Source organism: Furipterus horrens, unplaced genomic scaffold, assembly GCF_987537825.1.
Source record: "Furipterus horrens unplaced genomic scaffold, mFurHor1.1.pri manual_scaffold_1, whole genome shotgun sequence".
In the NCBI taxonomy this organism is placed as follows: domain Eukaryota; kingdom Metazoa; phylum Chordata; class Mammalia; order Chiroptera; family Furipteridae; genus Furipterus; species Furipterus horrens.
In genome coordinates, this window is record NW_028327171.1 from 50,754,051 (window position 1) to 50,781,653 (window position 27,603).

The 27,603-nt window shown below is 36.1% G+C and overlaps 1 protein-coding gene across 5 annotated transcripts in view; it reads left to right on the top strand.

Moving 5' to 3' along the window:
- Positions 1 to 19,432, top strand: part of IL1RAP (interleukin 1 receptor accessory protein) — a 144,185-nt gene extending 124,753 nt beyond the window's left edge. For 4 of the 5 annotated variants that reach the window (XM_090275350.1, XM_090275358.1, XM_090275369.1 and 1 more), the window contains 3 exons: positions 7,064 to 7,213; positions 8,504 to 8,647; positions 18,169 to 19,432. In XM_090275350.1, coding sequence (XP_090131476.1) covers positions 7,064 to 7,213; positions 8,504 to 8,647; positions 18,169 to 18,887 — 1,013 coding nt within the window. In that variant the 3' untranslated portion in view covers positions 18,888 to 19,432. Of the gene's footprint in view, positions 1 to 7,063; positions 7,214 to 8,503; positions 8,648 to 11,191; positions 11,914 to 18,168 lie in introns of those variants that run through there. The other variant, XM_090275375.1, reaches the window with a different exon arrangement.
- The last annotated feature ends 8,171 nt before the right edge of the window (positions 19,433 to 27,603 follow it).

The following is a 27,603-nucleotide window of genomic DNA, read 5'->3' on the forward strand; positions in this document are numbered from 1 at the left end:
AGCCAAGACCAAAGTCAAAGAGGTGCTCATCCGTGAGATGCTCTTCGCTGACGACGCAGCTTTGACATCACACTCCGAAGAGGGACTCCAGCAGCTAGTCACTTGCCTTTCCCACGCATGCAAGGAGTTCGGACTAGCCATCAGCCTGACGAAGATGAACGTTATGGCTCAAGGCACGGGAACTCCCCCATGCATCACCATCGACGGATACACCCTGGAGGTTGTCAACGACTTCACTTACCTCGGGTCCACCATCTCGAGCTCTCTGTCAGTCGACCTGGAGGTCAACCGGAGAATCGCCAGGGCAGCCACAGTTATGGCCAGACTGAACCGGCGAGCGTGGAACAATTCCAGCCTCACTGAGAAAACCAGACTGCGCATCTACCAAGCCTGCGTACTCAGCACTCTCCTCTATGGCAGCGAGACGTGGACCACCTACGCAAGGCACGAAAGGAAACTCAACAGCTTCCACATGAGGTGCCTGCGACGCGTCCTGCATGTCGCCTGGCAGGATAAGGTCCCCAACACCGAGGTGCTGAAGCGAGCCAATATGAGCAGTTTGCATGCAGTTCTTAGCGAGAGACGCCTCAGGTGGCTCGGCCATGTCAAAAGAATGGATGCAGGCCGTATCCCCAAAGACCTCCTCTACGGCGAGCTAGCAGAAGGCAAGAGGATGACAGGGCGCCCAAAACTGCGGTTCAAAGACATCTGCAAAAAGGACATGACACAACGCTCCATCAATCTCAACACATGGGAAGTTCAAGCAGACGACCGCCTAGCCTGGAGGCTCGCGGTCAGGCAAGGTACGTCACGCGCGGAGGCTGCGCGCAACGAGGAGGCGGTCCAGAAAAGATCGAGGCGGAAGCAGCGTCAACAGCAGCAACAACGGCCATCTGCCTTCACCTGTAACAAGTGTGGCAGGGATTGTCACTCCCGAGTCGGACTGCACAGCCATTCTCGGCGGTGCAGATAGACTCTCGAGAAGCTACGCCATCGTCTCTCGAGATGAACGGCTGCCGACGACGACGACGACGACGGGTAGGCAAGCCAGCAGGATTCTGGGTGTAGCACTGAAGGAGGGGTGGGTGGGGAGACCGCAAGTGCTCACTCTGTGCACAAGACCTCTATTGTTATACCATACTCAGTTTAAAGCATTTGTCTTCAGATCCCATCATCATTGTCAACTCTGTTTTTATTAGCTAAAATGTTTTCTCATTGTAGGTCTTTTTTCTTTTTTTTTGCTTCTGCCTAGGTTTTTTTCCTAAATCTATATTGGACATTATGGATATTATATTATTGAGTGTCTGAATTTTGTGAGTGTTAAGTTTTGTTATTATGGCAGTCAGTAAATTTACAGAAAACCTTTTTTTTTTTCTCCTGAAGCATCTTGCTTATCATTGCTAGATAAGGCTAAAATAACCTCTCTGATGCAGAACTGAAGCTAATTCTAAGACATTAACCCAACTGGGGGTTCTACTTTATACTTGAGGAGCTAAGTTTCTTCACTCTGAGGGGTCTTAACTCAAATGTCTCCTGTCCCTAAATGTACTCCTAGAATTTTTCAGTTCATAGCTCTCTAGTAGTTTTTTCTTCCCTGGTCATTCTTCTTTCACTGTAACTATTCTTTGCTTGGCCTTATAAAGGTGCCGTCCTTAATATGCAAAGCTTTGTAGTTTTCCAAACGTATGGATTCTAAAGCTCTGTTTCTACATAGTTTTATTTTCTTCAGTACTTAGTCCTATATGTTCAACAGTCCTGAACTCAACTTTCTGTCTCCTGAGCTCAGTGTGACTAATGTACTTTTGGTCCCCCTTTCTGTGCTCCTGTCCCAAAAGTGCCTCTAGACAATTAGCCAGGCTGATTTGGGGCTTACCTTTTCTTTGTGCCCTTTCTCTCGCAGATCACACTTCTGCACTACCAGTTATTTTAGATAACAATGGAGAGCAGGCTACTCCAGTATCAATCACTCCTCTAAGGCAAGATATTGAGGACTAAAATGGTCAAGGGTTAACACACTATTGATAGCAAACAAATCTGCAGATCAATTTAGTCATAATTTTGGGGGGTTACTATCATTTAAATAAAGCATTTTCTTTGTAGTTCAGGAAAATAGTCATCACCACAGCTCTAAAAATTATTGAGAAGTTCCAGCAATTTAGCAAAGAATAAGGAGAGAATGCTTGGCAGTCCAAGCAACGGGCATTTTGGTTGTGAGATCCAATGGGACAGCAAGGCCCCAGCTCTAACAATGAAGACGATGAAAATAACTGAGGTTTCCAAGAAGAAACAAGTGTGTAGACCCATAACTTGAAACATGGAAGAAGACCAGAGCTAAGCTATTAGGCCGCTTTCACCAAGAGTAGTTAGCTAAAAATTTGGGCTTTGAAGCTCTTCATTACTGTAGAAATGCAAGAGAGATGGTAGGAATTCTGATTCAGGGAGTAACAACAGAACAAGTGGCTGAATTTGGCTACATCCTGAAACAGATTATCAGTGAAACCAAAGAGAGAAGCAGTTGAGGAGTCCAATCTGATCAAAATGCATCACTTCTTCCTGATTGGAAACCTTTGGTCTGGAATTGCATCAGAGTAAAATCTTTATGCCAAAACATTAGATGTTCCAGCTGAGGCAGACAGAAACTGGGCCAAGGGTCAGCCTATCCCTGCAAGAAAGCACACTTAATATGAAAGCTTTCTTAGAACACTTTCAGCATGTGATTTAAGTTGCATAGTTATTTAGGCTTGTAGATTATTTATCTTAACAGTTCAGTTAGTTAAATAGCATTAGGAACTTCCTGATATCATCAGGATGGCCCCACAAAACACAATCTGTAAATATGACACATGTAATCATATGACACAAAACAAAATTTAAAAGCCCCACTCAAAATAAAATAGGCAGGAGTAAAATGAATGTGGCAGAGGGAAATTTATGAGGGTTATTGATCTCTTGATCATTAAGCAAGATATCAATTGATATTTTTAAAAATCCATTTCAGGTAATTGCATCCACTGACCTCTGTTTTCCTCCCTATTATAACATGTCTACCCAGAGGGAGCCAAAATAACTGAGCAAATAATGAAGATGATAGTGGGAATGACCCGAGTGTGCTGTTAACATAACACGTACTCAGAAATACCAAGGCCACAGCAATTTTAATGCCAGATACCCAAATTGAGCTTAGTAAATTCTCAACAACCGCACTGACATAGTGTCTGGCAATTTATAATGAAGTTTTCTTATTTTAAAGCACCATTATTCATGGACCGCATACAAAAGTACTTGATAATAATTCTTCCCTGCTGAATCCCAGGCTCTATATGCAGCAGGACTAGTAACTTGAGTGTAGGAAAATGAACTCAAAACTATAATTTGCTCTTTAATTAGAGAACTTCAGGATGAGCTCCAGGCTGCTTACCATTTCCCCCTTAGGATAGATACCTATTTTAAAAGGGAATTTTCCACTAGTATATGACCACTAATTAAACTTCATGGTAATGTTGTGCAAAGATCTCTGAATTTGGAGTCAGGGAGCCTCAATAATTTTAGCTGTGAACAAAATTCTCCTATGTCTTGTCTCAGCAAACACCACTTACAATGTACATGTACTCAAAGATGCCTAATCTCACTATCCTACTTAATATAACTCTCTTGCCCAACCCCACCACTCAGTCATCTTTATCACATTACCCTGACTTATTTTATTCATAGCAATGATCACTATCTAAAAGTAACTGTCCTGCACTGGCTGATGTGGCTCAGTGTATTGAGCACCAGCCTTCAAACCAAAGGGTCACTAGTTTGATTCCCTGTCAGAGCACATGCCTGGGTTGCAGGCCAGGTCCCCAGTTGGGGGTGCATGAGAGGCAACCAAACATAGATGTTTCTCTCCCTCTTTCTCTTTCCCCTTACCCTTTCTCTAAAAATAGAATAAATAAAATTTTAAAATAAAATTATTTTTTCTATTTATTTTTTTTCTGCATTACTACATTAGCCCTAGGAGGGCAGAGACCTTTTCTTTCTTATTTACCATTGTAATCCCAAGAGCTTCTAGCAAATAGTAGATGTCAACACATAATTGTCAAATTAACTAGTACATAATTTAAGCCACTCATGCTTCTGATCCTGTAGGTATTCTGTTCCTTCTTCAAACTCCTATGCTTCATTATCAAGCTAATAAAGCAACCAAGTGAAGCTTCTGGTACATAGCATAGTATTAGATTTTTTAAAAAATATCTCAGAAGTGGCTCTGGCTGGGTAGCTTATTTGGTTGGAGCATCATCATGATATGAAAAGTTGTGGGATTGATTCCCAGTAATGGCACATACAAGAATCAACCAATAAATGCATAAATGGGTGGAACAACAAGTCATGTTTCTCTCTCTCTCACCCTCACTTTCCTCCTCTCTCTCTAAAATTCAATAAATAAAAAACTTTAAAAATATCACAGAATTATACAGAGTTATATCTAGAAATAGTCATTTAGATCCTAGATGTTCTAGGAATAGGATGCATGAAGAAGACATAGATTCTACATAAAAGACTGTAAATATATAGCTTAGTGGGAACTGAGAGAGAGTGGAAACACAGGCCTGTATACAAATTACAATATAATAAAATTTGCCAATACCTGGATATTCCATGTCAGTTTTTGGAATGGATATCCTAGAGCTATAGTCCTAAAAGATAACTTTCAGAGTCACACACACTGAGCATTTGGTGAGTGCACTCAGTTTCTCCCCAATGAAAATAAAAATTTTAGGCCTATTTCGAAATATAAAAGGAAGGGAATTAAATTTATTCCATATGGCATTGGAAGGAGGACAAAATTAAAACTAATGGAATAAAACACTTAGGAATAAACCTAACCAAGTATGTAAAAGACCTGTTCTCAGAAAATTATAAGACACTGAAGAAATAAATTGAAGAAGATACAAATAAATATAAATATATACTGTGTTCATGAATAGGAAGAATTAACATCATTAAAATGTTTGTTCTACCCAAAGCAATCTACAGAGCCAACACAATTCCTATCAATATCCCAATTACATATTTAAGGAAACTAAAACAAATATTTCAAAAATTTATATGGAACCACAAAAGGTACCACATACAACAGCGATCCTGAGAAAAAAAAACAAAGTTGGAAGAATCACACTATCTAATATGAAACAATACTATAAGGCCATAGTCATCAAAACAACATAGTATTGGCATAAAAACAGACATATAGATCAATGGGACAGAATAGAGAACCCAGAAACAAACCCACACCTTTATAGACAATATTCCACAGAGGAAACAAGTACATACAACGGGCTAAAGACAGTTTATTCAATAAATGGTGTTGGGAAAATTGGACAGATACATGGAGAAAAATGAAACTAGACCACCTTCTTACACCACACACAAGAATAAATTCAAAATGGATCAAGGACTTAAATGTTAGGCATGAAATCATAAAAATTCTTGAAGAAAATGTAGGTAGCAAAATCTTGGACATTGCTTATAACAATTTTTATCAGATATATCTCTCCAGGCAAAGGAAACAAAAGAAAAAATAAACAAATGGGACTGCATCAAACTAAAATGATTTTGCAGAGCAAAATAAAACATCAACAAAACAAAAAGACAACCCACAGAATGGGAGAACATATTCACTGAAACATCTGATAAAGGGTTACTATCCAAAATTTATAAAGAATTTATGAAGAACTTATAAAACTCAGCACAACAAAATAATTAAAGAGTGGGCAAAGGACCTGAACAGACACTTCTCCAAAGAGGACATACAGATGTCCAACAGACATATGCAAAGATGCTCAATGTCACTAATCAAAGAAGTGCAAGTTAAACCACAGTGAGATAGCACCTCACACCTGTCAGAATGTCTATCATCAATAAATTAACAAAACAACAAGTGCTGGTGAGGGTGTGAAGAAAGGGGAACCCTAGTGCACCATTGGTGGGAATGCAGACTGGTGAAGACACTGTGGAAAACTGTATGGAGATACCTCAGAAAAATTAAAAGTGGATCTGCCTTTTGTCCCAGCGATCCCACTGCTGGGAATATATCTGAAGGAACCCAAAACACTAATTTGAAATAACATAAGCACTCCTGTGTTCATTGTAGCATTATTTATAATCACCAAAGGATGGAAACAGCCCAAGTGTCCATCAGGAGATGAGTGAATAAAACAACTATGGGACATTTACACAATGGAATACTACTTGGCCATGAAAAAGGAAAATAAAGTTTTACACTTTGTGACAGTATAGATGGACCTGGAAAACATTATATTAAGTGAAATAATCCAGTCAGAAAAAGATAAATACCGTATGATTTCACTCATATGTGGAATCCAATGAAGAAACTGAACTGACAAGCAAAATAGAGACAGACTCATAGATGGAGAGCAGGATGACAGCTGGGGGTTGGGGGGAGAGAAGGTGTAGAGGTGTTGAGCAAAAAGTAAAAAGGACTCATCAACATGGGTAACATTGTGGTGATTGTTTGGGGGGGGATGGGTGTATAAGAGGACTAAATGGCAATGGAGAAAAAATACAATAAAAAAAATTTTAAAGATTAATGAAAGAAGACACATTAAAATTTTGCTCCATTTAATTGCTCCAACAATTAAAACTACCAACAGGTAGTAGTAGAGATTCTATCCCAAGAGAAGGAAAAAGCAAAGGATGAAATTATACTTTTCAAAAATATTTTTGAGAAGAGTCAGGAATTAGATCATAAATTGAATTAGAGACACTTCTAAATCCTTCCCAACGTTAAGATTTTGTTTTAATTTGTATATCATCAAAGTCTATTCAAATAATTTAATAGTTAAAAATGCCTTTTGTGCCAGTTACTGGGAACCAAAAGATAAATATTACACATCTAGTGTTAAAACATAGTGCCTAACTCCTACCATGTTATCTCTGCTTGTCCATACATATAAATCAGGTCATGACTCAGCTGCTTTGTTTATCCAGTTATTTGCAGGGCGATGGGTCATTCTAGTCACCATGTGGAAATCACTTGTTACTTTGTGGTTTATTCCAGTGATAGTTCCAAGATACACAGTGGAGCTGGCATGTGGTTTTGGGGTCACAGTCCTGCTGGTGGTGATTCTCATTGTCGTTTACCATGTTTACTGGCTGGAGATGGTTCTGTTTTACCGAGCACATTTTGGAACAGACGAAACCATTTTAGGTGAGTAATGGAAGTTCGATGTAAATTTCCTCAATTGTCATCTTTAGAAAACGTGTTGGTTCAATAAAATCTCAATTTACTGGAAGATTTAATCAGACTACCTTTTGTTTTAGCCCTTACTATGGAAATATTTCTAACACATTTCTTTTTTCAATATGGAATTTAATCTAGATTGGCACTGTCCAAAAAGAAAGTGAAAAATTGTATAATGTATCTTTTTAACTTAATATGTTAAAATACTAACATTTTAGCTTATAGTTAATATTAAGTTAATAAAGATATTTTAGTCTTATTTTTGGTATTAAAACTCTTCAAAATTCAGTATGTATTGTCCTTACAGTGTATTTCAGTTCATATTAGCTGCGTTTCAAGTGCTCAACAGCCACTTGTGGCCGTGGCTGCTGTCCTGAACAGCACAGGTCCTCACTCTGTGTACTCAGGGTGGCCCATGTATCAGAAGCATTAGAATCACACAGGAATTCATTAAAAGCAGAATCTTAAGCCAAACCCTTATTTTGAATTAGAATCTGTATTTAAACAACATTCCTAAGTTGTTTGTGCACTCATTAAAATTTAAGAAGCTTGGTTCTAGTGTGTAATTTCCTGGTGACAAGAATGGAACATTTAAATATGTAGATTCTTATACCCATCCCATAAAGATTCTCATTCAGTTAGTTTCTGGAAGAGACACAAAGAACCCATGTTTTTTAATGAGAGATAATTTAAATAATTAGGCAACTTTGGAAAAGTTGGTTTATTGACTATACATATATTTTTTTAATTAGTTATTTTCAGGTATAAATTTGGCCATTTCTAAAAGGTTTGTTCAATTTATAATTGTAATATATTAATGAGTGACATAATAAGATGGTAGACATATTCTGCATGGTATTAATTACCAGCACTTATTGTTGATTATTTGCTTCCTGATTCTGTTAATCCATAGTTGAATTAACCAAATCTCACTTATTCTCCACCATAGAAACTGAACTCAGTGAGATGAGAGTAGAAGACAAAGCAGATAAAATTTGTGATTACACCTTAAAACTCATTTTGCCTGCAGACCATTTTGCCTGTCACAAATGGGAAATCACACTGAAATCTGTCAGATAATCCATCCATGTAAAAAATAAAGAGTGTTTAACTTGAAAAGGTTTGATTAAGAAAAATATGTAAGCCCAGGTAGAGCTGGCTCAGTGGACTAAGAGCCCATCTGTGAACCAAGAAAAATATGCAATACTGTTGAGAAACTTTCCTAACTTTCATTGGATCTGTGTTCCTTTTTTCTAGATGGGAAGGAATATGATATTTATGTATCCTATGCAAGGAATGCTGAAGAAGAAGAATTTGTATTACTGACACTCCGTGGAGTTTTGGAGAATGAATTTGGGTACAAGCTGTGCATCTTTGACCGAGACAGTCTGCCTGGGGGAAGTAGGTATTTCAGATGACTACAAATGATGCTATCTTGAAAGGCAAAAAGAGATCATTAGCTTTGAACCATGGATGAAAATCATGGCACAGCTCTATGTCGGCATCTTTGGACATTTAATGCCCAATTATTTGATGTAACAGACAGAGACTCTCTAGGAATAAAATTACATTGTGAGATGTAGACTATTCAAATATAGTTTATAGTATAATATAAAATATTTTCCCTTGTAAGCTTTAAAAACTCACATTCAGAAAAGTTTGGATGCACAGTGGATTAGAGCTCTATAAAATGCCATAGCTTTAACCACTCTCTTTACTCAACATTTAGATTTTTAGAAGGGTTAGCTCATCTACATTAATTTGCCAAGAAATTTTTCTACAAAACCTGAGTTTAAACAAAACTTTTTTTACAAAGATGAGGCATACTCAATTTTACTAAAAATGAGTTGCAGAAGAATGCATGAAATTTTTCTTTATGTTACTCACTAATAATAGTTAGAATATTTCCTTTTGGCATTTGCTTATTTCTTTTTCCTCACTTTTCTTTGCTAGCAAATTAACACTACTCAAATTCTCCTTCCTCTTGGGTCAGTTTCTTTCTTTCTATCAGCTTATACGCTTGAGATATAGTTTAAAAATTTACAAAGTCCAGTACATTCTACTGAACAGTAGATTAAAAAGAAAGAACCTAGAATTGCTGAATGTTTTAACATAAAAGTGCATTTCTAATTTTCAGGTCCATACTGTCATATATAAGGTGATGGCCTATTTGAATCTGTTTTATAAATACATAATAGCATTCCTAAACCCACTGTTAATCATCATACTTTTAAAATGTATGTGGTGTTTCTAATCTTCAGCACAACAAACTAATTTTCTTCCCCTAAAATATTTTTTACATTAATCACTAATCAGTTCACATGTTTTTGTTTTTTTTTAAATACTATATGGATAATTGTAAAAGCTTCAATTTAATTCTAATGCAACATAGACTTAATTGTTTATTCTCATGTTGAACTAGCTGGATCAGGCATCTCCCCAGTCATCACCCAGAAGTCCATCTTGCTTGTGCTCTGCAGTGGATATCACCTTCAGTATAATTTTGCCAGGAAATGATGGCTTGATTATATAGTTAAAGGATAAATTCCACTCATTTTAAGACTTAAAATCCTAAATCATTTATTCATCCATTTGTTCATTTATGCAGCTAGTTAACAAATATTTATCTATTGTGGGAAATTAAATAATGATTTATAGCATAACAAAAATATAAGACCCTCCAATAGAAGTTGATAGGTCTTTGAAGAATTCAAGTTCCACAGAATTACTCTTGCATTCTGCTTTGATGTTGGAGCCTTGCGATCTTTCAAGTTCTCCCTGCTGTACTTACTAGGCCCTCTTTGTCTCTGGGTCTCTTCCCATGCTTACACACAGTCAGCTCCCAACAACACTGCTTGGAATAGATATTTACTTATTTCTGGATTCTGCTCCAGGCTGCACATTCTATTTTAATTGAAAGTTTTCCCCCACTGCCTCTGTATCTGTGAAGATTAAGGAGCAAAATGATAGCTTAGGAGAGTATGGTAAGTCATGAAATAGCTTTCCACAACACTAGTGTATTTCCTGGATTTGGCTCCTATCTGAACAGTCTCTGATAAGCAACCTCAAGATGGATTATTCCCAAGAATTTTCTGACAGCAACTAATCAAAGCCCTTGACAACAGAATAACATTAAGGTGCATTTTCATTTCCCTTATTCTTTCTTCTTTTCTGACCTGAAGAAAGCATTTGTCTGGTGGTGAAGGCAGACAGATCAGCCAGCAGCTGCCGAAACACATGGCTTCATCATCATGGTTGGAGTTTAAGGAAAAAGATCCAAGGATTAATTTAGCTTCCTGAGCAGAGATCAGAATAGAAAGCTGAGCTGAGAATGTGATGCCAGCCAAAATGCTATTTAGTTGGCTAGATGGTTTTTAAGTTCCCATTTCAATGACATTCTAGTTGGGAGGTGTCTAGCAATAGCGAGGGACATTCAAAAAATGAAGATTCTTGCTCTTGCTGTTCTGTATTTGTGAAAAATATATTTCTATTATTTTGATTCTATAATATATATATTAATGAATGCTCACTGGTCCTACAAAGTTGATAAATGGGCATCTTTGGGGAGAAATGGCTCAGGAGCTGCTTTGGATGGGACACAACATGCCACACGGTTTGAAGAAATTTCTTTCAATACGACCTCCTTAATGTCCTAAATAATGCTTTTGAGAGCCAGTGTCGTGGAAGCATATTTTGGTTTCAGTCCTGTGTGGAATTATTTTTAGGTTGGAACATATGCATGTAGTAACTATTCTTCCTGAAGAGAGTGGTGTTTAGTGAACTGAGTGAAAGGACTTGAAGATTAAATTGTTCAAGGTATTCTTGGTCAAAAGTTTCACCTCACCTCTCAGGCTAATACCTTAAGTTCCAGCATTTGCTCCTCAAACCCCATACTTCTGGGGAGTTCTTGGCCAACACTAATCCCCCTGGTGTTTTCTTTCCCAGTTGTCACAGATGAGACCTTGAGCTTCATTCAGAAAAGCAGACGCCTCCTGGTTGTCCTAAGCCCCAACTACGTGCTCCAGGGAACCCAAGCCCTCCTGGAGCTCAAGGCTGGCCTAGAAAACATGGCCTCTCAGGGAAACATCAACGTCATTTTAGTGCAGTACAAAGCTGTGAAGGAGATGAAGGTGAAAGAACTGAAGAGGGCTAAGACGGTGCTCACGGTCATTAAATGGAAAGGGGAGAAATCCAAATATCCACAGGGCAGGTTCTGGAAGCAGCTTCAGGTGGCCATGCCCGTGAAGAAAAGTTCCAGGTGGTCTAGCAGTGGCGAGCAGGGTCTCTCCTATTCATCCTTGAAAAATGTGTGAAAGGAACAATGAAAGGGGTAAACAGATCCAAGGGTACTCCAGGAAGAAAGAGTTCCTCCTTCTTTATACCCAACTTATGATTTCATGGACAGAAAACAATTCCATGGAAGCCTTCCCATAGGGATAAATTCAGGGTGACTGTGTGACTAGCTGTTCTGTTTCCTCAGGCAATACTAAGATTTAGAATGATTGCGCCACCAGTCTGTCATCAGTCTCTGATCTCTGATGTCACTATGTTCTTTGCAGGCAAAGACTTGGTTGATACAAATTTTTCTTCTTCATCTTCTATCCCTGTTCTTACATGTCTCTATTCTCTATTCTCTTGTTCTCTCTCTCTCTCTCTCTCTCTCTCTCTCTCTCATTTTAATATTATAGGGCAGCCTTTGACTCTGTATTGAAAGACTCCTTAAAGATAACACATCTGTAAACATGGTTTGAGTTTCTAAGTATAGTTTTCTTTTTCTTTTGTTACTACTCATCCATTAAAATGATAATCAGGGTCTAAATTTACTTTAGCTGAGGATAATGAGCTCTTTGGCTCATTCTGCTGTACCTACGACACTCCGTCACAGCAAGACTGACACCCACTTAGATGATACAGAGCAGTATTCTGAAAATGTTCCTTATAATTGATTTAAAGGACTTACCTGCATTTTCTCCTATACCCACTATGCCCTATATCTCAGGTAATTGAGGTCATGTTTGTCAAGTTGAAAAATATGGTGTTTTTATTATAGTAAACTTTTGAGCATCTATAGGTTGACCCATACTTATTATTTTGTCTTCCCTCTCTACTGTAACTTTCTTGTATCAGTCACTCAGAATTTACAGGTGGCTCCACACTTAGTTCAGTGTAATAAGAAACTTCTCTAATGGTGCTAATAGAGTGAAATAATACCTTTAGGGCATTTCCTGGCTTATGAGAGAAGAGCAGAACAGGGTGTTTGCCTATTTTCCTTTTCGTCTCAATCTTACTAATGTAAATATTAGTAACGTGATTTCTCCTCATTTTTTTCTGTCCCCCATTGTAAAGTGTTGAAGTTAGGCTCAGTGAGTTTAAGAGCTGCTTTTAGCATTAATATTCTAAGAGAATTAACTGAACCTCTAGTATTTTTCATGTTATTCACTGCTACAGTTAATACACTCACTCCAAACAGGTCAGCTGGAGAGTTGTCAATGTAACTTATTTTGGTTTGTTTTTACTAAAATTTCACTGTTTTTAAGATTTTGAAAAGTGAAAACTAAGTCCACAGTTTACAGAGTGATAAATATGTATCATATATATGTGTGTATGTATGTGTATAAAAATTATATATGTGTTTATATTATGTATAGATATACATGAATTATATATGTATATATACACATATATACATAGTTAAATTATATTTGTGTGTATATACATATACACACGCATATATACATGCATATGACTTTAAATAGTCACTAATACAGTATTACAAGCCACTGAAACTCTTGTCCAGTCTTTGAATTATGTTTTTACTGTAATGCTTTTGTGTCAGTGTTTTGTACACATTAATATTATTTGTGAGTTCACAAATCACAGAGAGTTAGTTTTTGTTAGTTCATGCCTTCCCTAAAATTGTATAATTTACTGCTGCTACAGTTGACCTGGGATCTGTTGTGCATGGAGTTTCCACAGTCACTGCTAAGCAGTAGCCAGTCCTCTGGCATTAGTTGACTCACACAATTGTGTGTGTCCAATTAGTTTTGGACACACACAATTAAAAACTAAGCTATGTGAATCTCAGTGCTCAACCACTGGAGAAATCTCTATTCAGACTGTTGAGTTATAAAGTGCCTATAAATGAGCCTGAGTATCCTACGAAACACTGTAACTCATAATTTAATGACACCCTTATCCTCTAATATGTTAAGGAATTCTAAAATTCTTACATTTAAAAGTCCTTCAGCAGTATTAAAGTACATAATATATCATTCCTTTATAGAGGATCATTGATCATTTTAAATTGAATATAATGAATTCTTGACTATAAAACTGTTCTGGAAGTTTTTCTTGGATCTAACATTTTTAGCCTCATTAATGCTTATTCTTGTTACAAACCACAGTTACTTCTCCTAACAATCCTTTACTCATAAGACCAGAGGAAACCTAACTGGACATAATCTTTATGTATCAAATTCTTGTATCAGCTTTAGGTAAATGGGGTGCAATCCCATCACCAAGGGTCCATTCTCTTGCCAATACAGCATTATTTTTTTGCACTTTTAGATTCCATATTTATCCCAAGTGCTGTTGGATGTCCCTAGAAGCTTCTTGACATTTTTCCCCCTATTTATGTTCTTGTCTTTGGTACTGAATTTTTCCAAATGCTAAAACCTAGTACATCTCAAATCTACATGATATGTCATTTTAAGAAAAAATTTTTTCAAGATATTTTGTTTGTTTTATGTCCCAGAAGATGCCTAATACAAAATATTTTTGAGAGATGGAGAAACATAATTAGAGAGCAGAAAGAAAATGCTCTTTAATATTAAAAAAAAAATCTCTGAAGTTAAAAATAAAAAAAATCTTAATAGTTTGAGATATATGATATAAAGACCTTCTACACCCAAGCTAACAAAGAACTGTGATATATAGTGTCTAATTACACAATCATATAAAAGTTATTTAATTTTATTCTGTATTATAATGTAGATGATTCCCTAGGATTCCAATAAAAAAACCATTACATTGTATTGGGAACAAAAATATCATTCTACTGTTACTCATCCATTTTCTTTCTTTAATATTTTAAGGTTATCATTTTACTTTCTTCATAAACTTGTATTTTTGATTTTTCACTTGATTTGTAAATTTATTTTTTAAATAAACCATTTATTTTCAGCTTTGAATTTTGTGCATGTGTTTTATGTCTTTATTTTCATGTTTGGCCATAAGAAATGAGGATAAAAGGAAAGATATATATAAAAATGGTATGTCATACTAGTTTCCTGAGAAAAATATGAGAAAAATGGGAACTTCATCTCAAGAACATTTTCTTTACATGTGAGTAAGAGTTACTTAAGTAAAATGGATTGCTGTAGTATACCAAGGGTGTGTATGTGTGTGTTTAGATAGAGAGACAAAAAGAGGCAAAGATGGAGAGAGAAGGGGAGAGAGAGAGAGTTCTTTTGAAACAAAGACACAGTCTGTTCCTTTTTGTTCAACCTGGAATGTGGGTAGCTTACAGGAATCTCTTACCTTGTATAGGCTTTAATGCAACCCAAGCGACTTGCTTTGGAATGAGATCAATTAATACCCTGCTTTTAGTTAACAAATGATAATTTGCATAGATTAATCAAAAATACATTCCTATCACAAATTTAAAATAAATCAGATAAATATTTGAGTATTCATTTTCTTTTCAGGTCAATATTAAGTTTATAATGACAGGAAAGCCTTTTTTTTTTTTTTCTTATTTTAAAATTCTATTTATTTATTTATTTTTTAGAGAGAGGGGAAGGGAAGGAGAAAGAGAGGGAGAGAGACATCGATGTGTGAGAGAAACATCCATTGGTTGCCTCTTGTATGCCCCCAACTGGGGACCTGGCTGGGAACCCAGGCATGTTCACTGACTGGGAATTGAACTTGAGATCTTTCAGTGTACAGGCTGGCGCTCAACCCACTGAACCACACCAACCAGGGCAAGTTTTTTTCTATTCACTTCTTTTAAGAATATTTATTGAGTCTCTATAACTGAACTGGTTAGATTAGTAAAAATTTTCCTACTGAAATTTCTTTTTACTTTCAAGGCCATCACCAAAGGGAAGACTTAGGATCAATGGATAGGGATTATATAGAGAATAGATTTCTACTCAATTAGAAAATAACTTTAAATCAGAGTTGAACAATATTGTATTTCATTATCTTTGAAGATATTAGGCCCTCATTACTAGAGCAGTACAGAGATTAGATGAATCTTACTAAGATTTTGTATATGGACTTTCCACATTGGATAAGTGGTGATGAGTCTGAAGTTTCTTCCAAGTCTGAACATATTAAATTACCTTCTAGAACATAGTGGTGACTAGTTAGTTTCAATAACAACAGTTTCAGTGTCAGTAGTTTGGCTATGTTGTTTACCTGGCTATTACTGACCTTGTTAAAATGCTCAAGGTACTTTCTTTAGTCATTCACTGATGTCACGAGGCCTTTGATACCAGTAAAGTCACAATATGATAGAAGAGACATATTCAACAACTAGTCTTTCTTATTTCTCTGAAGTATTTTCAGCAATGGGCTAAAGAATGTTTCAACAATTTTTTTTTATCCACACATTTTAAACTGAATAGACAGAATTTTTAAAATTTATGATTCATAAATTCACATATTATGAAGTTGCCATCAAAAACTGATTAAGATTCAATCAATGTTAGTCCATACTTTATTTTAATATTGTGTTTGCTATACATTTACATTTAGGTATCTCTAATTTGTTTAACAATCTTCCAAATTTTCTCTCATATGTATTTCATAGATGGATAAATTCAGACAAATATATTAAGATAAAAAACAGATAAATGGAGAGACAAATATTTGAATTCATATCTACCTTCCAAATTAGGTGTCCACCCCCATCCCCCTTTTTTTTTCTTTTACCACACTTCAAGTTTTAATAGAGAGAGAGCTAGAAACTAAAGATGAGGGATGGAGGGAGGGAAAGGGAGGCTTGCTGCTCTTTCACACACCAGTAAGCTAGACAAAGAAAATTGCAGCCCTAGTTTAACTGTAGGAGGATTTCAGAGAGGCTTTGAATTTTAAAGGCAGGAGTATTCTGCCTTGAAGAATTCTTAACCAGAAAATGTGAGTTGAAAACCAATTTAGTATAACAAAAGAAAATGGTCTCATCATTCTATAGCCACACCTCTTTTTTTTTTTTTGAGTCAGACAGAAGGAAGATGTAATTTACAACTTCCTCTCCAAATACTCTTAAGTATTAAAATTATAATAAATTTCAACCTCAGATATAAAGTTCTGACAATATGTAAGGTGTTAAAATATTTCATAAAGGGTACAGCTTCTTCCAAAGTACTTTGTAAAGAACCCCCACCTGAGAGACATCCCCTACATTCATTCCTCAAAGTCTGGAATTTCACCACACATATCTGTTAATTTAGCATTGCCCTCTCTCAAATGCTAATCCAGGTAAAATACCAATAGTTTTTTAGAGGATCTAGGACACTGTTTTGTTTTCAACAGTGGTATCCCCAGTGGCTATTTTGAAGTAAAACACACACATACAATTTGAGTCCACAAGTTCCTTGTTATGAAAAACTATCCATGTCATTTTAAAGGTATATTGTATCTATCATGAGACAGAAGGAGCAGTAGACTTCCTACTCTCACAACCTCAGGTTTATGAAAGGCAGCTACATAAGATTTTGAACAGACTAGACACAACAAAGGAGTTTATAAAACATGCACGAATACTCACATGGGTACTGAAGATTAAAATAAGAACTCTCTAAAACACTCTGCTATCTTGATAAAACTAATTAGAAGTTCTTAAAATTGTTCTTACAATTTCCCTTCAAAATCATGTTAAATTCACTAATTGGAAAGAACTAATCTGGTAAAGACACAGCTCCTCCCTGCTTGTCAAATTAATAGTGATGAGTTTCCCTGCAAGCTTTCAGCTTGTCTCCACAGGCTGAAAAGTCTCTAGGTCACTATTTCACCTCTGACCCCAAAAGTATGGTAGTCAACCTAAGGGTGTGTCTGCAGCACCTGTATTCAGAGTTGTCAATGGCTGTCATTTATATGTTTGAAATTATTTTCCTTCAGAAAATAGCATTCTTTAAGCTCTTAAATCTAACAGTGAGTTAAGCAGTGTATTTATCTCAAGAGCTTTCCCATTGGGATCTGTCCACTTTCACCTCAGTAACTATTAGAATTGATGCTTTGCCAGAAGTCTTAACTAATTGACTGATTCTTACCCACTGTCAATGTATTTTGCCCTTTAATTTATTGTTAAACCATATCTTGGCACACACACACACACACGAAAAAAAGGACTTTAGGTTGACAAAAAGGTCAATAGTGTAAACTATCTGATGTTCTGTCCAAAACTTTTAAGTATTAAGGAATATTATTGTGTAAATCTTAGATGATGGTAGTTCCCTATTGCTCTTTGCTGATCAGACTACATCTGGAACATTGTGTTCAGTCTTGTTCAGGATACTACTTTTAAGAAACACATATATAAACAATATTATGTACATGAAAATGATAGAAGTAGGTAAGAGACTTGATACCATGTCATATGGGTAATAAGATAGAAGTCTTGAAGTTGTTTAGTCTAGATATGAGAAGCAAGAACAGTGAGATCACAATAGTTGCAAAACATTCCAAATATTTAAAAATGTTGATCTAGTACCACCATATAAAATAGATAAGGAAGAATATTTCAACCCAAGAAATCATTTACAGAGCTGAAATTAGCTAATTTCAGAGGTAATTAATTTATCCTCTGAACCTCTTTGAAGGGTTTATTCATTGCCTTCCCTTTGTATGAGAAAAAATGATGAACCGAAACTTATATAAGTTTTCACTAGGCCTTGCCCTATCTTTCCATTTTCCTGTAGATACAGTGGAAGCAGTTTTTGACTTCATTCAGAGGAGCCGAAGGATGATTGTTGTCCTGAGCCCAGACTATGTGACAGAAAAGAGCATCAGCATGCTGGAATTTAAACTGGGTGTCATGTGCCAGAACTCCATTGCCACCAAGCTCATTGTGGTTGAGTACCGTCCCCTTGAGCATCCACACCCAGGCATCCTGCAGCTCAAAGAGTCTGTGTCTTTTGTGAGCTGGAAGGGAGAAAAATCCAAACATGCTGGCTCTAAATTCTGGAAAGCATTGCGGTTGGCTCTTCCTCTGAGAAGTCTGAGTGCCAGCTCTGGCTGGAATGAGAGCTGTTCTTCTCTGTCTGACATCAGTATGGACCACGTTCAAAGGAGAAGGAGCCGTTTGAAAGAACCTCCAGAACTCCAGAGCTCAGGGAGGGCTGCAGGTACCTCTCCAGCCTCAGGCATGATGTCCAAGCACAGAGGAAAGCCTTCTGCAGCCTGTCGCTGCTGTGTCACCTACTGTGGAGGAGAGAGTCACCTTAGGAGCAAGAGCCGGGCAGAGATCCATACCCAGCCCCAGTGGGAGACACACCTCTGTAAGCCTGTTCCCCAAGAGTCAGAGACTCAATGGATACAAAATGGTACCAGATTGGAAACCCCTGCTCCCCAGACCTCAGCCCTTGCTCTTCACCATTTCACGGATTTATCTAATAACAATGACTTTTATATCTTATAATTACTATGTGGTGGGTGGTGGCTGCTGTCTCTACCAACCCTCTTTGTACTATGAACTTATGGGAATAATTGACATTTTTATCATCTAGTGGACTAACAGATCATGTCCCCTTTATTGATTTTTGAAAACTATTTATTTCTAGGAGACAAAAGACCTGAAGGACCTGCATCCAGAATTATTGCCTCTAATGGCCTCAGAAGAGCACACTCTTCTTGGCCCCTAGAAGGTCAGTATTTGAAAGTCACCCAAAGTAAGATCCTCTATCTTGCCTGATGGTTTAAAACTGAGCAAAGAATTTAAGTGTTTTCCTTGAGTTTGTTGATCAACTTCATGTTATGAGTCAGTCAGATGCACTTGGCTATGACACTTATGGGGTATATATATACCCCAAGGGAACATTATGGAGAGGAGTTTGTTCTACTGGGTGCTGTAGGCCTAAGATCAACACAGCACATTTTTCCTGGGAGAACTAAACACCCACACAGGGATACATGGTGTTCTCTGTCTCACTGTAAACTAGTGTCCTCTAAACTGCCTGAAGTTGTTGGCATCAATAAAGTTATATTTTCATGCAATTTCATTTGTACTAACAAATTTTTACCCTTCTTGCTCTCTCCTCTGTTTTTTATGGCTTTCAAATTCATATCTGAAGAGTATTCCATTTCAGCAAATCAAGCTTTGGTTTAGGAATTAGGAAAGCTGAGATGTCTCTTCAGTTTCTTTACAGTGTATATTAGGAGATATCTGAGAAAAGACCAAAAGAAAGTCATTAAATATTTCAAATAAAATAGAAGTTTATACAAAAATCTCATTATATTTTTAGAACTGACAGCAGAAAAATTCAGTATTGTTAGGGATTTAGTGTAGAGTTTTGTGCATGAATCCCTTCTTCCCATTGAAGATTCTGAGAAGGGATCATCAACTTAAGTGCCTACAAGTAGTAGTAGGTAAGAAAAAGAAAAAAGGAGGTCATACACTATATAAGCATAATATACATGCTTTCCATGTAGGGCCCATGTGTATATGGACATAGGTACAGTTACATACTTCTTCACTCTAAACATTTTAGCACAATCATAGGAGGCAATGGCATTTGACCTCCCAGTCAGGGAGATAATAGAGATAATTGGGTCCATAAGTAGTTTAAGACTATTTATTTCTGTAAAAATGGAACAGCCTCTACTAAACTCCATCTTGATTTTGTCATTGATTTATCCACATTATTCACAGATAGTTCAGTGTTTAAAAGAATCTAAAAATTCAGCTTTTTGTGCAATATCTCAATTATGAGATGGTTTAAACTTAAAAATAAGAAAGAAAGAAAACTAAGAACCAACCAAAATACATGTACACATATTCAGCCACTGGTTTGTCATTTCAGAACTAGAATATGTACCCAAACAACATAATTCCAAATGCAGATTCAAGTGTCCCTGGCAATATTAAGACAGCAGAAGAGAAAGAAATAATGGGATATTTTTATTCCCTTTCTAAACTGAAGATATTTGCACCCTCAGAATTGGACTGATTTGACCTAACACTCCATTAGAGGAGAAAAAGCTGAAAATAGTGTGCTTTTCATCTACTCTGTCGAGGTTTCCTGTCTGGGGGGTCTACTAGAAGAAAATTAGGAGCACAATCTATTTCTCCTGAGTGGAAACAGAATAAAAAAGAGCTAAAAATCATAACAGACAAGAGGAGTCAATACCTTAGTCTAGGCTGCTAGTGAATTATGATCCAATGAGTGTCAGCCTCTCCAAGCTTCTTGTTGTGAATAAGGGTTGGAGAAAGAAATTACAAGTTTTATCTCACTACTACTCTTGGAGAGAAAAGCAGATCCGTTCTCTGTTGAAACAAGAAACTATTAGGTCTTTTTCCTGTTAAAACAAAAAGATAAAATAATGACCCTCCAGAGTAAATGTGACTCATCATGGAAATTCTAATAGAAATGACAGGCTGCCCTATCTAAATATGCAGAGGGAAATGATGGAACACAACTCATGTTTTATGTTGTATTCCTTCTTGAAGGGATTAATCTATCTTTGATGTATGTTCAAGAATCTTCACTTGGAAAATAGCATTTTCTCTCCAAATCTGTTAATGGAAGTTAGCCTAAGAAGGAAGAGAATGTTTTTTCCCATAATCAGTCTTATTCCTGAACTATTTTAGTGAAGAAAAATAAATGAAAGGACTATTGACAGAGGTATGAAAATGAAACATGAGCTCTTATCATGAATAAGTACTGAGATAATTGTAGTGTTTTCAACATAAGTATAGTGTAAGGAATATAAAGTCATGGCTTTTGGCATTAGCTATACAGAGATCAGAAAAATAATAGACCATACTTTTATTGCATGGAGAAAGGCTAAGAGTTTATGTTATCAGCCTGACACAATATTCTGCAACTGAATAGAATATTCACTGTCATATATTCCAGCGAGGCAGATGATAATAAGAAAATTTTCTCATGAGCCATGTATATTTATGACTAAAATGATATGATTGTAAGTTAAATGGCTATTATTTACATAGGAATATTACCAATTTGGGGGCACAAGTTTTAAGTCAAGTAGACATGAACGTGAGTTCTGCTTCTCTCCTAATTTTTTGATCATGGGCTATCTGGACCTCAATCTCCTGCTAGCTAAAATAAGGAAAATATTGTTAACCTCACTGGGTTTGGTTGACATTAAAAAATATAATGCATTTAAGTAATTAGCTAAGTACCTAGCACATTGTAATTGCTCAGTAAGGGTTGCCCCATAGTAAAATCACTTTTCATATTTGCATAAACTTACCTTTGTATAATAATCTATGGATAAGAAATTGATTTTATACCCATCACTATTTTTTTACTCTAACAAAAAGCACAAAAGAAGTACAGAACAGGAAGATATATCCAAGTTATATGATTTTTCTAATGACACTCAGTCAATTAGTGAAAAGATTGGGCCTCTAATCTAGGCATATTACACCTGACCCAGTGCCAATGCTAGAGCTATCCTGTAAGATTCAAGTGGAGGTATTTCTATTACAAAGCCACCTAATTATAACTATATAATCTGAATTGTTATGCATTAAAATAAAAAATGGCAGCTAATATGAACCCGCACACAGCTAATTTAATGCCATACCAGTTGTGTAATGTGTTGTCTGGCACTGTCATTTTATGATTTTATAAAATTCAATTTTTTAAAATTATAACATTTGTTTAAACACTTTAAAAGTAGAGTCATTTTTATGCCTCCTGGGCTCTATGATCATGCTTTAATTTTTCTCCCAAAATAAATAATTTGTATTTGTCTTCAGGGAAAATAAAAATACATTCTTCATTTACCTTGAAAAACAGATTTAATCTTTCAGCAGCTGATTTACACTGAGTTTCAGTTATCTCCTCTTATAACTAGTAAAAACTTTAGTAATGATATATCCACTTTCAGTGTGAAGAGTTGAAGCAGTTGGTAAAACTAATGTTCCTGAACAAATGTTCATGAAAAGTCATAAATAGTAAATTGAACTAATCATAAAGATATGCACAGAAGAACAAAAAAATCCTTTGGCAATTGTTTCAAACTTTTGTGCATCTAAGAATCATTAGGAGGCCTCTTACAATGACTATCCCAGGGCAAGCCCCTGCCCCAGAAGAACTGACTTATAGGTACTGGGGATTGTCTAGGAGTCTGCATTTTAATATTATGCCTTTGGTAATTTAGAAAATGTATTCCATGGGTCAAACTACTACCTTTGAGAATTCTTTCAAACCCTTCCCCCTATTTTGTATTATTATTCTGGTTATAAGAAGAGAGACGCTTTATTAGAGAGTCTGGTCCAAGGCTTCTTAAAGTGTATTTCATTATGCATCCACATTAGATCCATTTTGGGTTAATGCTAAAATGTGTATTTATTGACACCATGCAAAATTACCTAAATGAGACTTTCTAGAGTGGGGCATTTGCCCTAGGAATAAACCTCCCAGGTGATTCTGATGCACAGAAAATTTAAGAACCATTAATTTTTATTTCTCTTTAACTCCTCTTTTACCCTTGTAGACTCTGATTTTCTCCAGCCAAGAAGGACTACGAATCATCCTTTTAACAAGGTGTTTACAGGCAATAGATGAGAATGTAGGGCATATTTAGCCCTTGGAGTTGCCTCAGCACAAGGAGACAGTTGAATAGAAGAGTGGTTAGTAGAGTATGTTTTTAATATATGAAACATCAAACACTGACTGACATCTGGAATCTGGTAGGATTGTTGCAATCATCATATGTATCAGTCAGAATCAGATAAGTTATCTTGTACTAATGAAGAACTCTGATATTTCAGTAGCTTCATATATCAAGACTTATTTCTTGTTTATGCTATATGTCCCGCATAGGGACCTACTTTTCTGTAGCCTTGCCATCTGAAATGTGTGACTTTCTGCTATTTTATGCTTCAGCCTAAATATAACACTTATTACTCTCGCTTGCAATTAATTTATTAGCAAAACTACCTATGAGTACTAATCTAGTCATAGGGAAAGCTTGAAAATGCAGTCATATACAGCATTGTTGTTTTCTAAAAGTGAGATGTTAAGATTGCCTGGAGAGACAAGAGACATTCTAACAGATATGTCACATAGTTTGATGACAAAGGAATAGAAGGACTTTGCTGCCAACAACCCACCTCAGTTTACCAAAGTGTCAAGTTAGGATGTTGTGGAGAAAAAAAGAGTGTACAGAAAAGAGTAGACCTTGTATATAAATGTTCCCCAGAGAAAAGTTGTTGAAAGAATGTATAATAATAATTACAGCTTCTAGTTAAGATTAAGCATTCTTAAAGATTAGAATTTCTGTATTTGGTTAATTTCTAGTCAGTGGTTTTAGTTAGTTCTTAAGAAAGTGATGCTCCAACTATCTGCCAATGAGCCATTTCATTTTTGAATATCCAGAGAGCCTCAGAAGAATTGAAGACATTTAGAACACAGCAGAGCATGTAACATGGTCATTAGAAAGTATCACTTGATCCACATATTTGGAGAGCTAAATCGGGAATTCAAAATGAACACGCTAAAACTCAGATGAAGAATGAGACAACTGCTAGCGTGGATATTACGAAGTCCACTGCTATCTATGCATCTGCTCTCTTTGTGATTTGAATTCTATGTTTGTATTAAAAATTTGAATTTTTATATGACTTATTTAATGTTGTACAGTATCATTTGATCATGCGGAAAAACTCGCTTTGTGCTGGTTGAAGATTGGTGCTTAAGGAACCATGATCTATGTTAATAAGTTATAATGTCAAACAAAGAAAAAAAATTATTTCCTAATGTAGCAAGGAGATAATTGACACACTGAAAATTCTTTAGAGAATAATTTACAAGGTTTTTCTTTTGGACAACTCAAAAACACCTAAAGGTATTTAAGTGGAAAGACTGGTCCTTTTTATGGGCTCATGAGAAAAAAGCATAAAGGTTCCAGATAAATTGAACTCAGATCATGAGTTTTTTTTAAAGTGATGGGAATTCCAATACTCTCTATAGCTTTATCAGAAGAAGAAAAAAATCAAATATATTATTTATTTATTTTTAATTTAAAACACAAAGATAGTCTTAACTTATTAATTCTCTACTATCAAAAACTGTGCCACATACTTGCAATTAATTTATAATTCAGTACTGTGTTTTGAAACACTTCGCATAAGTTGTTCTTAACCAGAATTGGATATCATTTTTTAAAATATTCCACATATTTGGAGCACACTCCAGACTATTAACTCTCCCAAAATGATTCAGATGTGTGCCCTTGTAAAGGATAACTACCTTAAGTAGCCTTATAAAATTTGCAAGTGCTTCAGTGAAAAATCAAAGAAGACAAAAATTTTTAATTTTGAGGGAAAAGGTAAAAACAAATTCTGATATTCTAGGCAACATTTTTTACAAAGCGCAAAACTTAAAACTCATTGTCAAATACTGAGAGTTGAGTTCTTTATTTTCATATCTTATAGAATTAATAGATGAGAAAAACAAAATGCAGATAATAAAATTATAAAAATAATCAATGTAGTTACTCAATTGCATAGCCAACAGAGGCTAGAACCCTAGTATTTATTACATTCATGTCATCAGTCACTTAAAATACGATAAAGTATTTAATGTATAACAACTTGGCTGTAGGCAAGGACAATTAGATGACTTCTAAGAAGAGCCAGAAGAAAAAAGGGAGAATAAACAAACCCATTCACTTGTTTACAATCTCAGTAATGTAAAATAGAAGGAAGGTATGTAAAAACTCTCAAATATTAAACTGGACAGCTAAAATGTGAAGTGGGTACCAGGGTTTGGGGGATAAAATTGTCTGATCATTTCTATTATAAAGGCTCTTAGTATAGTGGAAAATATTAAATTGGAGTCAGAAGACCTGAATTAGACTACCAGTATTTTATTTACTCAGACATTTGTATTCTCAAAGTCTCAATTTATTCATCTATAAAATGGGAATAATATAATATCTACCTCACTGGATTATTATAAAGATAAACTATATAATAAATGTGAAACTCTAAAATCTGTAAATTACATGCTTGGTGGTGAGTGGTATTATTACTATAATTATTATTTTATAAAATAAAAGTAGGGGGAGAAGATGAGGTCCAAGAAAAATTCCTTAACCTGCTTACTACAGGGGTAATTTCCAGAACATAAGGTCTAACTGCAATTTTTTATAACCTAAAAATTAGGGACTAGACATCACAATTTTTCATGATTCCAAAGGCTGAAGATAAATAAACAAACAAATAAATAAATAAACAAACAAATAAATAAATAAATCTAGAGAGAAGAAAAAATAGAAAAATGACTGTATTTATTCTGTATTGTCTTATAAAAAAATTACACCATGACAACTTAAAACAAGCATTGATTACTTCACATCGTCTGTGGGTCACAAATTTGGAAAAGACTGAGCTGCTCAGAGTTGCTCATGGGGCTGCTACCAAACTGCTGGCAGGGCTGCAGTCGTCTGAAGGCTTGACTGCCTGTAGGATTCCTTCCAAGTGCAGGCACCTGGGGGTTGGTAGGAACTCTCAGTCATTTGTCCCATAGACCTCCCTTAGGGCTGTTTGTGTATCCTCATAATGCATTAGTTGGCTTTTCCCAGAGCAAGAGATCCCAGAGAGAGAGACAGAGGGTGAGAGCAGCGAGGGAGGGAGAGAGGGACAGAGAGAGGGAGAACAAAGTGGAACCTCCACGCCCTCTATTACCTGTCTCCACAGTGACATATCATCACTTGTGCAATACTCTGTTGTTTAGAAATGAGTCCCTGGGTTCTGCCCTAACTCAAGAGGAGGGGAGTTCATCTCTACCTCTTGAATGGAGGAGTATCATATAACTTGTGGGCATATTTTAAAGCCAGTACTGTGACATATACAACCATTTGCAGCAGGCCCTCCATATCCACACCTTCTTTATCCACAGATTCAATCGGCTGTGGTAGAAAATATGTGGAGGAAAAAAAAAGTTATGTTGGTGATGTGTACTTTGTAGTTAGGTCTATGATGGTTATGTCTGTATTGAGCATGTACAGACTTTTTTGCTTGTCATTATTCCATAAACAATACAGTATAACAACTATTTACATAGTACTTACATTATATTAGATATTATAAGAAATCTAGAAATGATTTAAAGTATATGGGAAGATGTGCATAGATTATATGCAAATATTACACCATTTTATATAAGGGACTTGAGTATCTGTGGATTTCTTATCTGCAGGAATCCTGGAACCAATCTCCCTCCAATATAGAGGGACAACGGTAATTTTCAGTTGAATAAATTGGGGTCTAGAAAAGGAAACTGTCTGGTCCTTAACCTTCCTAACTTCACCTCTAACCTGGTAACCTAACTTTCTCTAGTGGTACCACAACACAAAGGAGGGCCAACTGTCTTGCTCTGGCTAGGACAGGTCCTCCTGGTGAAAGATTATAGAATTGCAAAGAGTTACATCACCTATAGTCCTGGTATTGGTCTGTTTCTGTCTCTTTCTCTTTTGCTAGCCCCTCTTCCCCTACCCCCTCATTCTACTACTAGACAAGGAGAAAGAGTCTTGAAAACTGGATGGATGAGATAAATGAAGCTGGATAGCCACATTCCTGGTCTGGGGTTTGAGTATTTAAAACTTTTATTCTGTGTTCACCTCTAAAGAGATTGGAAGTGACTATTTATTCCAAAAAGCAGCCACTGTTGAAAGATGAGCAGGTAATTGCTTTCTCTGGGTCACCCAAGTTTTTGTCTTAGCTCTGAACTGCCATGGTTATGTATTAATCGTCAAGTCATTTCTCCTCTGTATCTCAGACTTCTGAGCCCTCCAAATGGACAAAGTTGAACTAGAAATTCTATAAGATGTTATAATTCTATTCTTCTTTAATTCACTGAATAATGCTTAAATAACCTTTGCTCCTCCTCACATATACACACTAACACCCAGGGTCTAGTGACATAGAAAAATATTTAAAAGGTATAATACTTCTACTAAAGGAATCATAAACAGAGTTTTTCCTTTTTTTTTTTTTAAATGTGTTTTATTGATTACAGTGTTACATCTGTTCCAATTTCCCTTCCCTCTGCTTCCCTCCACCTGGTGGCCCCCTCCCTCCCCTTGTCCCCCCCTTTTAGTCCATGTCCATTGGTTGTGCATATAGTTCTTCTCAACCTCTTTCTGTCTATTCCATT